This window comes from Leptodactylus fuscus, chromosome 7 (assembly GCF_031893055.1).
Source record: "Leptodactylus fuscus isolate aLepFus1 chromosome 7, aLepFus1.hap2, whole genome shotgun sequence".
Taxonomy (NCBI): domain Eukaryota; kingdom Metazoa; phylum Chordata; class Amphibia; order Anura; family Leptodactylidae; genus Leptodactylus; species Leptodactylus fuscus.
Window position 1 is genome coordinate 151,370,190 of NC_134271.1, and position 14,913 is coordinate 151,385,102.

The 14,913-nt window shown below is 43.5% G+C and overlaps 1 protein-coding gene across 1 annotated transcript in view; it reads left to right on the top strand.

Annotated features, from left to right (window-relative positions):
• Nucleotides 1-14,913, top strand: part of LOC142214638 (NACHT, LRR and PYD domains-containing protein 12-like) — an 87,710-nt gene that overhangs the window by 43,070 nt on the left and 29,727 nt on the right. Inside the window, exon 7 of the mRNA XM_075283576.1 lies at nt 9,468-11,169. Coding sequence (XP_075139677.1) covers nt 9,468-11,169 — 1,702 coding nt within the window. The remainder of the gene's footprint in view (nt 1-9,467; nt 11,170-14,913) is intronic.

A 14,913-nucleotide genomic window follows, 5' to 3' on the forward strand; every position in this document is an offset into this window, starting at 1 on the left:
GACAGACACATAGACAGGCACACATATAGACAGACACACATATAGACAGACACATAGACACACATATAGACAGACACATAGACAGGCACACATATAGACACGCACACATATAGACACGCACACATATAGACAGGCACACATATAGCAGACACAGAGACAGGCACACATATAGACAGGCACACATATAGCAGACACAGAGACAGGCACACATATAGACAGGCACACATATGGACAGGCACACATAAGGACAGACACATAGACAGGCACACATATAGACAGGCACACATATAGACAGGCACACATATAGACAGGCACACATATGGACATAGACACACATATAGACAGACACATAGACAGGCACACATATAGACAGGCACACATATAGCAGACACAGAGACAGGCACACATATAGACAGGCACACATATGGACAGGCACACATAAGGACAGACACATAGACAGGCACACATATAGACAGGCACACATATAGACAGGCACACATATAGACAGGCACACATATGGACATAGACACACATATAGACAGACACATAGACAGGCACACATATAGACAGGCACACATATAGCAGACACAGAGACAGGCACACATATAGACAGGCACACATAAGGACAGACACATAGACAGGCACACATATAGACAGGCACACATATAGACAGGCACACACCCTCTCTCTCTCCACCCTGCAGCTCACCTTACATCTCTCAGTACTTTATGACACGCTCCACATCTCCATCTTCGGCCGGCACTAAGACACGCCCCCTAGACACGCCCCCCTAGTCAAAGCTGTGCGGGCCGGACTGAATAAGTCAGAGGGCCGGATATGGCCCGGGGGCCGGACTTTGCCCAGGTCTGATCCAGTGGATACTTATAGGAAGTATGATATACTACAGTCACAGGGTACATGCCCTTACAGGGAGATCCGCTGCCGGGCCTAGTTTTACGACATGCAGACACAACAAGAACTGATCACAGTGTACATCTGCTTCTTTTCCCAGCTTTGATATCACTATGCCCTAGACTGGCATGCCCTTTCTTCAAGTGGATTACGCGGCTTATTCAGCCACTGGCGTCTACCTTGCCACACTCCCTCCCGACTAGGCCCATACATTTGGGCCTAATCCAGAGTGGAATGCTGCAACTGGATGCCAGTTCACTGTATGCACTGCATCGGCATCCAGTCGCAGCTAGCCGTTTTTTGGACCGGATTCTGATGCGGCCACCGCATCAAAATCCGGTTCAAAAAACTCAGTGTGAACCCGGCTTCACACTCCTGTAAGGAGTTTGCTCTTGTTCCCAGGATTCCTTGGCTATGTCTAGGAGACCACGTGGGTGTCTATCATACACCTTGGGGGAAATGGGGAAAAACCTGTGGAGGACTGGGGGACCTCCCGGATTACAAACATTAAACAGGCCAGTAGGTAATCGTAATCTTTGCCATCCTTGCTAACCATCCTCTTTAACATGCCCTTAAGGGTTTTATTGAACCTCTCCACTATGTCATCTGTCTGGGGGTGATAGACAGAGGTGTTTAATTTTCAGGATCTTACACATCTTTCATTACCTTGGACATAAAAGCAGTCCCTTGGTCAGTCAGGATCTCTTTAGGTATGTCTTTCTGAGAGAACATATAAAAGATCTCCTTGGCAATTAATTTAGCCAAAATGAGTCTCAAGGGTATGGCCTCAGGGTATCGGGTAGCATAATCTAACACCACTAGTATATACTGCACACTATGCAGCAACGTGACCCAGTGTATGGCACTGCCAACACCTGAGGCGGTTTGTGTCTCCATTCTGATACCTGGGCTTAACACTTTCTGTCCCAGCTGCCTGTTCCCCCTCTGAGCGTCCTCCCCTCACAATCTTTTTAACCCCCACAGTGGTAGGTGCAGCCTTACCTGCCTTAGGATTAAGATAATCCTTTAATAGTCCCACCATGGGGAAATTAAGCAGCATGGATAATACAGTAATATATTCAAGAAAGAACACATACACTCTCATAGCAGAGAGAAAAGATACTAGGAATCATAGCAATTAAGAAGGAAAATGAAAGACTCGGAACCATTTAGTTCTCTGTGCGAAGTGATCTCCACTCAGCCGGATGTTGATTATACAACCTGATCGCAGTTGGGAGGAAAGATCTCTGATAGCTCCTTCTCGCACTTGGGGTGAAGCAGTTAGTCACTGACAGTGCTGCCCAGTGCTGTCACGGTCTCATGCATGTGATAGGAGTTGTTCTCCAGCATGGAGCTCACCACAGACAGTGTCTTTCTGTCACTCACCCCCTGTACTGGGTCTAAGGGGCTCCGCAGGACAGAGCTGGCCCTTCCAATTAGCCTGTCAGGTCTATTTCTAGCCCTGGCTGTTGTGCTATTCCTCCAGCAGCCCACTCTGAAGAAGATGGATGATGCTATCACAGAGTTGAAAAAGGCCCTAAGAAGCGCCCCCTGGACTCTGTGACCCTTTCTGTGCAGCGCCTCCAGGTGATCAGCCCAGTCCAGCTTATTATTGAGGAGCACACCCAGGTACTTATAGGTCTTGACTATGTCAATGAATGTCCCTTGGATGTCAAGTTAGTAGATCCTGGAGACACCTGCAGTAGTTCCTCGGTGGCTCGGTATCGTTCCACCAAACACACCAACTGGTCAGCCGTTGTAGGTCCCAACCAATGCCGGATCTTAGATGGAAATGACCAAGTACCACTTTCATTACTTTATTAAAGTCGCCCAGACACAGCACCACTGCCTCGGGGGATCTAGTTACAAACTGGGCAGCCTTCTGGATTACAGAAAGGTCAGACGCAGGGGGCAAGAACATACCCAGAATCACATACAAGGTTGAGTCTATCCATGCCTACACAAACACATAACACCCCTCAGTGTCCCTCTCAACCAAACCCAACTCCCATCTAAGGCTATGATGCACTAAAACAGACACCCCTCTGGAAAAAGAAGTATGCGTAGAATGGGCGGCCCAATGAACCCATGGTTTCTGCAGCCATCTAAAGTTTTCTGACACCAGATGGGTCTCCTGGAGACACACAATATGAGGGTTAACCTGTCTAATCTGGGAAAAGATAGTGGAGCGCTTATGCGGATTACCCATACCCCTCACATTCCAAAAGAGGACATTAAGTGACACCATAACAGTCTATTTTCCAACAGGCGTCAGGACATAGAGGCAAGATAGCGTGCGGCAGATCAAGAACCAAACAAAAACATAAACATAACAAAACAATACACCCACAAGAGGTGCAAAGAATTGTGTAAACTGTCTTAGAATACTGGACGTACCAGTACCGTGGCTACTAACAACGGGGAAGAAAGCACACCTAAACCGATCGTAGCTGGGCACTCTCTCAAGAAAATAGCGCAGTGAAGCTAAATACAGTCATACAGCAGACCCGAAAATACAGAACCATAACAGTTGAACATCCTAGGCTCCTGGGCCTAATGGGGCAGAATAATGTCCACCTGGTCAATGAACACAAAGGGAAACACAACAAGCATATCAACAGTACATTTTCAGAGTAATTTCATAAATCAAGAGTCCATATACTCGGTTTAGGTGGACCTCTCACCACCAGGATGTGGGCCAATGCCGTGGGGACCCGGGCAGAAGAGACAGCCAGTCCTCAGTGTCCTTAGGAGAAGTGAAGAATAGAGAGCGGTCACCATGGATGACACGAAGCCTGGCTGGGTAGACCATGGAGTATTGTATAAATTTTTCACGTAGCCATCTTTTAACCGCCACAAAGGAAGCTAGGGTCTTTTGGAGGGCAGCTGAGAAGTCGGGAATAATCGCCACCACAGCTCCATTGAACTGGATTTGTCAAGTACCACTTTCAACACCATTTGTGCCAGAGTGGCTTCCACAGGCTGAAGCCATTTCTTTACTAGGTAAATCAAATCATGAATCTGGAACCGGGGTGGGAGACTCTTAGAGAAAGTCCAATAGTGCACTCTCCCAATACATACATATATATTCAGACTAGAATGTGTCAAGATCTAACTTCTCAGTTTAAAGTGGTCCTTAGCCTCCTGTTCACAGAGGGTGTAGTAGGCCTTCTGAGGTTCCCCAGTGAGAAAAGATGCCACATCTTCCTGCTGATCTCTCAGCAGCTTCTCCCTCTTAGCAACTCGCTCAAAGCCCCAAAGATATGCCTCCACATTGTCTGTGGATGTCATCTTTTTCAGGGTACTTTGAACTGCAGCTTGGGCAGCGGCTTGTACTCTCTGGGTCTCTTTTATACCAGTACTCTCTACTGCCATCGTCTTGTCAACCAAAGCCTGGCTGAGCAGTGTCAGCTTCTCCATGAGCTGCAAGTTCATCTCCTGCTGCTGTACTTGTGCTTGCTGCTGTCACCTCTAGGCTTCTATCAGGGCTTTTTCCTGCTGCCCCTGAGCTTCCTGTTATCGCCTTTCAGCTTCCTTCTGGGTTTTTTGCTACTGTGACAACATTTGCTGCAGGATGACCTGCTCAAACTGATAGGATATAGGAAAGTGGGAAAAAATAGGTGTATTTCTCTTTAAGACTGTGTAACTTGGGTTTGCCCACATCCGAACCACCATTTGTGGAGAAGGTAGCTCAGTAGAAGCAGTGGTGTGGACCAAAACAGAACATGACAGGGACATAAACTGTGCAGAAAACAGGTTTATTTACAAAAAAAACTCAAAAAGTATATTAATCTTCACTTCAGGCACAAATAAGCAAAAAAAAAAAAAAAAAATACAGCCTTAACTACAGGCAGAAATAAACAAATTCGTGCTCACCTGAGTGACTATCTAAAAAGAAGTAATAACTTAACTATACATGTGGCTTACTACCAGCCACACGAAAAACACAAGCACAATTTGGTCTCACTGGACTCAGGGTTACAGGACAGACCCAGTCACTTCCTCTCCTCCAGGATCTGCCCTGAAGTGCAGGCTCAGCAGGCTTTTATGGGCCAGTAAAAAGCCTCAGGACCCACACCTGGGGCTCAAACTTATTCCAAACCCGCACTGGACTACACATAAGTCAGGAATCTGGGGCTGATATAGTGTGATTCCAGCACTTTGCCTTTCACTTTCTCACAGTGGGTTTCCTGATTTTGTAAGTATCTGAACTGGGAAATCCAAAACAGGCTGTAAGGAGTGTGAAGACCTTGGAGTTCAATCCCTGATGAAGCCATAAAGGTGTAAACTAGTGGGACTTGACTGTCTTCTATGGAGTGGTGTGACTAATCGATTTTGAATGCTAAGAAGATCGCTGTCCAGAAGCTGTGAACATTTGATGCTATAAGAAGTGGAGAATGTAGTACAGGAGGAGATATTGTGGACCATCTGGAGGGATCGGACTATGTTTTGAAAAACAAAAAGAACAAAGAGTTTTGCGCTGCTAGGCTGATGCCCCCCGTTGCAGTAAAGATTTTTTTTTTTTTTTTGCTGCAGATTTTGCAGTGTTATTTCAAACTATACCCAAAAGTAGACAATTCAAGGGTGGACTAGATACCAGAATCAAAATCAAATACATAAAAGGGGTACGCTCAAAAAACAAAAAATGATAATAAAATGTAACCTTTATTGATAAAAATATAAAAACTAGACATCAACACACCAAAACAAAAATTGATGAAACCCCTACACTAATAGCCATATAGGTGGGGCCACAAACACTCGCTACAGTGCTAGCAGATGTAACAATACACCAGCACTGCTCAATAGTGTGTGTTTGAAAACACTAATGCACATCAAAGGCCAGTTACAAAGTTTCACATACAGTGGAACAGGGATACAGGTTGAACGCTCACACCTCTTCATCTAACTAGCACAGGGTTAAACTAGTGGTAGGACCGGGATAGTCACCAAACAATGGCAACCTCCCTAACTGTAGCGAAGTAGAAGTGGCACACCTAAGTCCCACGCCCCCAGCCTAGTACAGGAGTTGGAGCCCCTGTCCCTATTACCTACTCTGTATACAGTCATGGCCAAAAGTTTTGAGAATGACACAAATATTATATTTTCACATGATCTGCTGCCCTCTGGTTTTTATGTGTGTTTGTCAGATCTTTTTATCACTTACAGAAATATAATTGCAATCATATTATGAGTAACAAAAGCTTATATTGACAGTTAGAATGAGTTAATGCAGCGTTGCAATATTTGCAGTGTTGACCCTTCTTCTTCAGGATGTCTGCAATTCTCCCTGGCATGCTCTCAATCAACTTCTGGACCAAACCCTGACTGATAGCAGTCCATTCTTGCACAATCAATGCTTGCATTGTGTCAGAATTTGTAGGTTTTTGTTTGTCCATCCGTCTCTTGATGATTGACCACAAGTTCTCAATGGGATTAAGATCTGGGGATTTTCCAGGCCATGGACCCAAAATCTCTATGTTTTGTTCCCTAAGCCATTTAGTTATCACCTTTGCTTTATGGCAAGGTGCTCCATCATGCTGGAAAAGGCATTGTTGATCGCCAAACTGCTCTTGGATGGTTGGGAGAAGTTGATCTTGGAGGACATTCTGGTGCCATTCTTTATTCATGGCTGTGTTTTTAGGCAAGACTGTGAGCGAGCTGATTCCCTTGGCCGAGAAGCAGCCCCACACATGAATGGTTTCAGGATGCTTTACAGTTGGCATGAGACAAGACTGGTGGTAGCGCTCACCTTGTCTTCTCCGAATAAGCTGTTTTCCAGATGTCCCAAACAATCGAAAAGGGGATTCATCAGAGAAAATGACTTTACCCCAGTCCTCAGCAGTCCACTCCCTGTACCTTCTGCAGAATATCAGTCTGTCCCTGATGTTTTTTTCTGGAGAGAAGTGGCTTCTTTGCTGCCCTCCTTGAGACCAGGCCTTGCTCCAAGAGTCTCCGCCTCACAGTGCGTGCAGATGCACTCACACCTGCCTGCTGCCATTCCTGAGCATTCCTCTGCACTGCTGGTAGCCCGATCCCGCAGCTGAAACACTTTTAAGAGACGGTCCTGGCGCTTGCTGGTCTTTCTTGGGCGCCCTAGAGCCTTTTTGCCAACAATGGAACCTCTCTGCTTGAAGTTCTTGATGATGCGATAGATTGTTGACTGAGGTGCAATCTTTCTAGCTGCGATACTCTTCCCTGTTAGGCCATTTTTGTGCAGTGCAGTGCAATGATGACTGCATGTGTTTCTTTAGAGATAACCATGCTTAACAGAAGAGAAACAATGATGCCAAGCACCAGCCTCCTTTTAAAGTGTCCAGTGGTGTCATTCTTACTTAATCATGACAGATTGATCTCCAGCCCTGTCCTCATCAACACCCACACCGGTGTTAATGGAGCAATCACTGAAATGATGTTTGTAAGTAATTGCTGTTAAGATGATCACTCTTTATAACATTCTGTAGTATATGCAAATTGCCATTAGAAAAACTGAAGCAGTAGACTTTGTAAAAATTAATATTTGTATCATTCTCAAAACTTTTGGCCATGACTGTAGGCTCTGCAATCACACAATGCTGCTATGTAGTCTCATTGTCTTAGTCTAAATGTTTCTACACATTTTGCTAAGTATGAGCTCATCAGCAGACCAATCCCAACTACCACGACGTGGTTGCGGTCAAAGCCACAGTTTCCACGACCTGGATGGTTGGGATTGGTCTCTTGATGAGCTGATACTTAGCAAAATGCGTAGCGACATCTAAACTAAGACAATGAGACTACTGTTAGGACAGTGCGGCAGCTGTGGCCGAGGGGACAGGTCGCAGTCTGCTCCTTGGTTGCTGTGCCTTGCCGGCTGTCACATTTCCCTACTTGATACTGTTCCACTTTGGGGTTAACCTTCCTTGCATCAGCTGGGCATGGTTGGTTGTCTGACTGACTATGGTGTTGGCCAATGTGCGTTCGGCGTGGGCAGCTGGGCTGGTTGGTTAGGACCACCCTTTCCCCATTTAAGGAGCCAGATGGCTCAGCCTGCTGCTCTAGTCTCATTCCAGATCCTCATTTCTGTTGTGTGTGAATGGGTTCCAGTGTGGATACTCCTTAGTTGGCCTTAGCTACAAATTACCCGAGATAGTAATCTCACTGTTAGTTGGGCAGTAAGCTGCCCTGATCTGGTTGCACACACTGTGTACTGGTCTCTGTCTAGTTCAGAGGTTCTGACTAGATTGACTTGTTTGTTGTTGCGGCTGCTCTGAGCTGCACAGGCCTCCTCTGTGATTTAACAGAGCACACCCGCTTGCTGTAGTGATCTGGCATTGATGCTAACGGCCAGACTTTGTTCACACCAGGGTGTTCCTGCTGTTCAGAGCCCAGTTGGGCTCTGCAGGGTTTATGTTTATTAGTTTTTTTAATAACCGTGATGACCATAACAACTACATAGCAGCATTGTGCGATTGCACAGCCTATATAGCGTAGGGAATAGAGACAGGGGCTTCAACTCCTGTACTGGGCTAGGGGCATAGGACTTAGGTATGCCACTTCTACATTGCTACAATTACTTCACTACATAAAGAAAGTGTTGTAAAGTACAAGCAGCTCAGTATACAGTATCACACAGGATAGGATTAGATACACAGCTCAGTATACAGTATCACACATGATAGGATTAGATACACATCTCAGTATACAGTATCACACAGGATAGGATTAGATACACAGCTCAGAAGACAGTATCAAACATGATAAGATTAGATACACAGCTCAGCAGACATAAACACCGTCCCAAGACACCTACACCTGATTGTGCCGCAGATGGAGAGAACTGGAGGATGGAAGTAGTAGTGGTGGATGATGTGCCACCAGATAGGTTGATTGTCCTCAACCACTCTTTCCAACTCTTCTTCTAGGCCAGACACCAATAAGAGAGGCCTGCTGTACTGCCTGATGGTGGTGGTAGTAGTCTTTCCCAGGGTTGCTTCCAATTGGAGAGGGGATCTCTCTACTCTGAGCCTGATGGTGATCAAAAGGGCCCTGATAGTAATGCAGGAACAACTCAGGAGGGCAGTTGTGCAGTTGAAACAGGTCCTCGAGCAGCAGATACTGGAGTTTTACTCCTAACAGGGGTCTGTTACCTTGTAGAAGGTGCTGGGATACACTACTCACAGGACTACACTACTCTTCCTGGTGCAATGTCTAAAATGTTAGCTAATTCCTTTGTCTCAGGGCTGTTTCAGTAAGAACCTTGGAATCTGTGCAAAGTACTGATGCACAGACTGCACTGCTAACTACTCAGTAATTTTTTTGTCCCTAACACGTCGGAATATCCTTAAGAAAGGCTATCCTTCTCCTATCTTTAGATGTCTTCTCCGAACCGCCGTAAACAACTCATTATACTTATATTAGCAGTTTTAGAATGTGTCGACATGGCCATGTATTAAAAGACATGACCATAATTTACTAAATATTTTTTTTACAAATTTTTTTTACTACGTACTAATTTTTGCTAAAAGTTTTATTTCATTTCTTATCTTCACTTTTTAATTTCTTCTTTTCTATAGACATTCAGAATTGTCACAAGAAACATTTCCATGAAAAAAATGAGAAACTTAAAGAGAACAAACCTCCAAGATGTAACCAGGGAGAGGAAAGTTTCTCCTTCTCTACACGTTATGTGAACCTCATGATTGTCACCGCTCATCACTTTAGGGAACGTTCTAAGAATGAGCTCATAGAGACCGGAGCAAAACATGAGGAATATTTAAAGGAAAAACAAAATGAATTACATCACATTTCCCCCAACAAGATCTTCCGTTGGTGCCACCAATCCGGACTTGTACCACATATGGTAATGGTGAGCGGAGTGCCCGGTGTAGGGAAGACCACACTGATGCAGAAGTTTGTCTATGACTGGGTGAAGGGCGATCTCTATCAAAGATTCTCTTTTGTCTTTTTCTTTAAATTCCGAGAACTCAACAGACTTAAGGATAAGGTTAGTCTGGAGACCATGATCCTTCATCAGTACCCATATCTGGAGGAGCAGCTGGAGAACATCTTACAAGATCCAGAGAAACGTCTCTTTATATTTGATGGATTAGATGAAAGCAATCATACAATGGATTTCACATCACGTCACTTGTGCTCTCATCCTAAACAGCTCGGACATTGTGGTCAGATTGTGGTTAGTTTGGTGAGAAAGTCTCTTCTTACTGGTTGTTCTGTCCTAATGACCAGTCGTCCAACCAGACTGGCATCAATTGATTGTGGAGTTTTCCAGAGAATAGTAGAAATCACTGGGTTTTTTCCAGAAGAACGACAAACTTACTTTGAGAATTTCTTCTCCAACCCTGAACTGTCAGAAAAGGCTTTTACTTATGTGAAGCAGAATGCCACCTTGTACACGTTCTGTTACCTCCCGTCCTACTGCTGGATCATCTGTAGTGTACTATCCAGGAGCTTCCAGAAAACAAGTAGTGACCAGCAGGTGACATTATTACCCAGAACAGTGACAGAACTTTTTGCCATATTTGTCGCCAACATTCTGTCCAATCACAGCCTGGAGAAAAGTGACGCTCAGAAGATCCTGCAGTCCATCGGATGGATGGCACAACATGGAGTCATGAATCACAGGATTGTTTTTGAAAAAATAGATCTGGATTCTTTCCATGTGGACAATAAAGCAAAGCTCTTATCAAGTTTTCTCATGGAATCGGAGGAACCTGTGACCTATTCCTACTTACATCTCACTGTTCAGGAATTCTTCTCTGCCTTGGTCCATTATATTGATTATTCTCCAGAGAAGTTACAGAAATCACTAGAAGAAGCCAAATCCTATCCTGATGGACGTGGTGAGATGTTCCTCCGTTTCCTGTGTGGGCTATCAGACGGCACCACCAGGTCAGTACTAAATGGATACCTGGACAAACAAGCAACTCAGGCCTCCATAGATGTCATCACTTGGATAAACTACTTTATTTCAGAAGAACAGAGGCTAGTGGAAAGTGAAGACATAAAGAGACGTCTTCTCAGGACATTTTACTATCTGTTTGAATCCCGGAATAAGGCTCTAGTGCTGGAATCATTACAAGCATACAGAAGATTGGACCTATCTCATGTTCACATATCGGTTCTAGACTGCACAGTGTTGGCTTTCATCATGGGAACCTGCAGAGATATAAAAGAACTAAATCTATATAGATGTTCCTTAGATACTGAAGGATTAGAAATACTTGCCCGAGAATTGCATAACCTGCAGTATTTGAGGTAAATACTAATTATATTTTATTTATTTGTGGTATTAGGGTCCATTCGCATGGAGGAAAATGGTGAGGAATTTCAATTAGCAGAAAAAGGAACCCATTGAAGTCAATGGGAGGCTTTTTTTTCAGCTGCTCAATAACATTTAGGTCGGGGCTCATAGAAGGCCACTTCAGAATAGTCAAAAGTTTTCCTCTTGGGTGTTTTTAGCTGTTTGTTTTGGGTTATTATCCTGTTACAAGACCCATGACCTGTGACTGAGACCAAGCTTTCTGACAATGGGCAGCAAATTTCACTCTAGAATTCCTTGCTAGTTTTGAGATTTCATTGTACCCTGCACAGATTCAAGACACCCTGTGCCAGATGCAGCAAAGCAGCCCCAGAACATAACAGACCCTCCTCCATGTGTCACAGTAGGGAAACTGTTCTGTTCAGGATAGGCTTCATTTTTCCATCTGTGAACATAGAGCTGATGTGCCTTGCCAAAAAATTTAGTTTTTGTCTCATCTGTCCATAGGACATTCTCCCAGAATCTTTGTGGCTTGTCAACATGTAGTTTGGTTTTTATTACTTTTGTCAGATTCAAGTTATTTCTGTTACCATAATGAAGAAATAGAAAATTGGAAGGGCGCTCACCCACACAGAGGCTCGTCTTCATAAAAAGGCTTCCTTTATTAGGGTATCACATCTTAAAAACAATTCTTGTAGGGAGGGAAGAACAGCATCAAATGGCAAGAAAAGCAATCAAAAAAGCAATGGACAATTGACCATAATATCACTAGGGACCAAAGGCGAGCGATAGGTGAGTTGTCCTCCTTAAAGGAGGTCCTTATCAAACCATCCGATAAGGGAGGAAATGTGGTATTATGGCCTAGAAGTATGTACAAGAAGGAGGCCCTTAGGCAACTGAGGAATACATCGTGTTATAAAAGGTTGACTTATAACCCTATGAAACAATTTTCCTCCGAGTTATCCCTTATTTTACAGGATGCGGTTGATCAAGGGGTTCTATCTCAAACTCAATCTTCTTACCTGTTGCCGGAATTTCCAACCTGTCCCACCTTTTATATGCTGCCTAAATTACACAAAAATCGTGATTGTCCACCAGGTAGGCCCATTGTGTCAGGGGTGGGGGGTTTATGTGACCCTGCGTGCAAATTTATAGATTTTCACCTTAAGAACTTAGTGGAAACTCTTCCCTCTTACATTAGGGACTCTTCGGATATCCTTTTAAAGGTAGATGGAATACACCTAGATGACAACATGTATCTTGTTACATGTGATGTGGAGGCATTGTACACATCGATTCGCCATGATGATGGCCTGTCTGCAGTTAAAACTTTTCTGGAAATGTCAAGCATCGACAGACCTCTTGGTGAGTTCCTCTTACGTCTCCTCAGATTTGTACTTACGCACAATTTCTTCCTCTTTGAAGGTTTGGTCTACCTGCAGCTCCAGGGGACGGCTATGGGGGCGTCTTGTGCGCCCTCGTATGCCAATCTTTCCCTGGGGCTGTGGGAGAGGATTATTTTTTCTACTGATCCTGTTCCTCTTGTAGACCATGTACAAAATTGGTGGAGATATATAGACGATATTCTATTTATCTGGCAGGGTTCCATTCAAGAATTGAATGAATTCATGACATTGTTGAACCAAAATGATAGGAATATCTACATTACGTGGTCGTACAGCCGGTATCAAGTGGAATTTTTGGATATTAAAATTACTGTCAATGATGACGGTTACATTAATACAAACCTATACCGAAAACCCACTGCCACAAATTCTCTTCTTCATTACAGTTCTGCACATCCCCGACCACTTCTTCGAAATATTCCTACTGGACAATTTTTGAGGGCTCGTCGCATCTGCTCCACAGATGAATCCTTTGAGTCGGCTGCAAGCGACCTACAGCGGCGCTTTCAGGCACGCGGATATGATGCACATACCATCAAACGAGGTTACTATTGTGCCAAATCAATGGACCGATCGACTCTTCTTAGATATCAAAAGAAAAAAACCTCAGATGGAATGGATACTTCTTCTCAGGTTAGATTTATCACCACCTTTAATTCACACTGGGGCAGAGTACGAGCGATTTTACAAAAACATTGGGGCATTTTACAACTTGACCCAATTTTACGTCAATACTTGAATCGAGTCCCCAATATTACATACAGACGTGCTAGAAACCTAAGGGATTCCTTAGTTAGGAGCCATTTTGACGAACATTCAATCCAGAGAACCATTAGCACACATGGCCCTAGGCCTGGATGTAGGCCTTGTGGCCATTGTGTGGCTTGCACTAATGTTGAGTCGGTCGATACCTTTATGGATTCATCAGGAACTCGTAATTATGATATACGAGTTCCTCTTAACTGTATCTCAGTGGGAGTAATCTACGCCGCAATTTGCCCTTGTGAACTTATTTATATAGGCATGACTTCACGTGAATTCCGACGACGAGTAAGGGAACATGTATTGGGAATATCTAATGCTAGGGATGTGGAGAACACCGATACCCTTACTACAATTCCTAAACATTTTAAATTATTTCACAATTCTGACCCTGCACTTTTTCGGTTCAGGGCAATCGACCAAGTCACTCCAGGTCCACGGATGGGGAATTGGAAAAGGCTCTTAGCACAGAAAGAGAGCCGGTGGATTTATACTCTAAAAACTATTCACCCCAGAGGCCTTAATGAAAATATTAGCTTTTCTCCATTTTTGTGAGTATTGCTTTGATCCTGTGTCTACTACTCTTCTTTGTATCGGTTGTCTTTTTGGTAGCGTTATTTTAACCATTTTATTTTTATGTTTTTATGTTGGTTATCGTGTGTTGTTGTTATTAGTTTACTGTCTTCAGTTTTGTTTTTTTCAGATTTGTGTTCTCCCGTTGGTCCATCATATACGAGACAAGTCATCCATCTGTCTGCAGAAGAATTCCTCTTTATTCTCTTTATTAGCAGTCTTTATATGAAACTGTGCATTATGACTTTTCATTTATCACTTTATCACTCGCACTGCGCACGTTTGTCACTTTCACTTTTTAATTTTTTTATTTTTTTATTTTTTATTTTTTATTTCTTTATTTTTATTTTTTATTTTATTTCTGGCACAATTGTGCCCCTATTATCACATGCACTATGTTTATATTTATATATATTTTTTAAAAAATATACATCACATTTTGGCTATTTATACTACTATCAGGCATATGCACTAAGATTCTATATACATGTGAACTGAGTAGTATTACTTCAGTGTGCATCTTGTATTAAGATCTACATACACGTATTTGTCATTTGTATCGAGTTGGTTGCTCAGTTTGTGTGCAAGTGTATACTTAGTGGCCATTTTGTTTGAGTCTTTACTCATAACATTTTGGCCTCTTGGGGATTAAACAGTCTGCTGACAAATCTTTCCAGTAAACATACCTATTGTTATCCTATGTGCATACAAGCGCAGTGGTGGTGTTTTAGTGTGGCCTGTATATTCAGCTTTATATATACGCTTCAATCGCTATAGGTTTGGCTGGTCGCGCATCGATTTTTTGATTGTGCGCATGCGCAAATTTGGCGGCCATTTTGCTTGAGTCTCTATATGAACATTTTTTCCTCTTGTGGATTGTATTACCTATTTGCGCATGCGCATTTGCTAGCGACGCGGCCGTCTCATGAAGACGCTACTAATTAGGTATGTGGCCTGATGTATGGACCATACAGGTTTATGGAACACAGCTGAATGTCA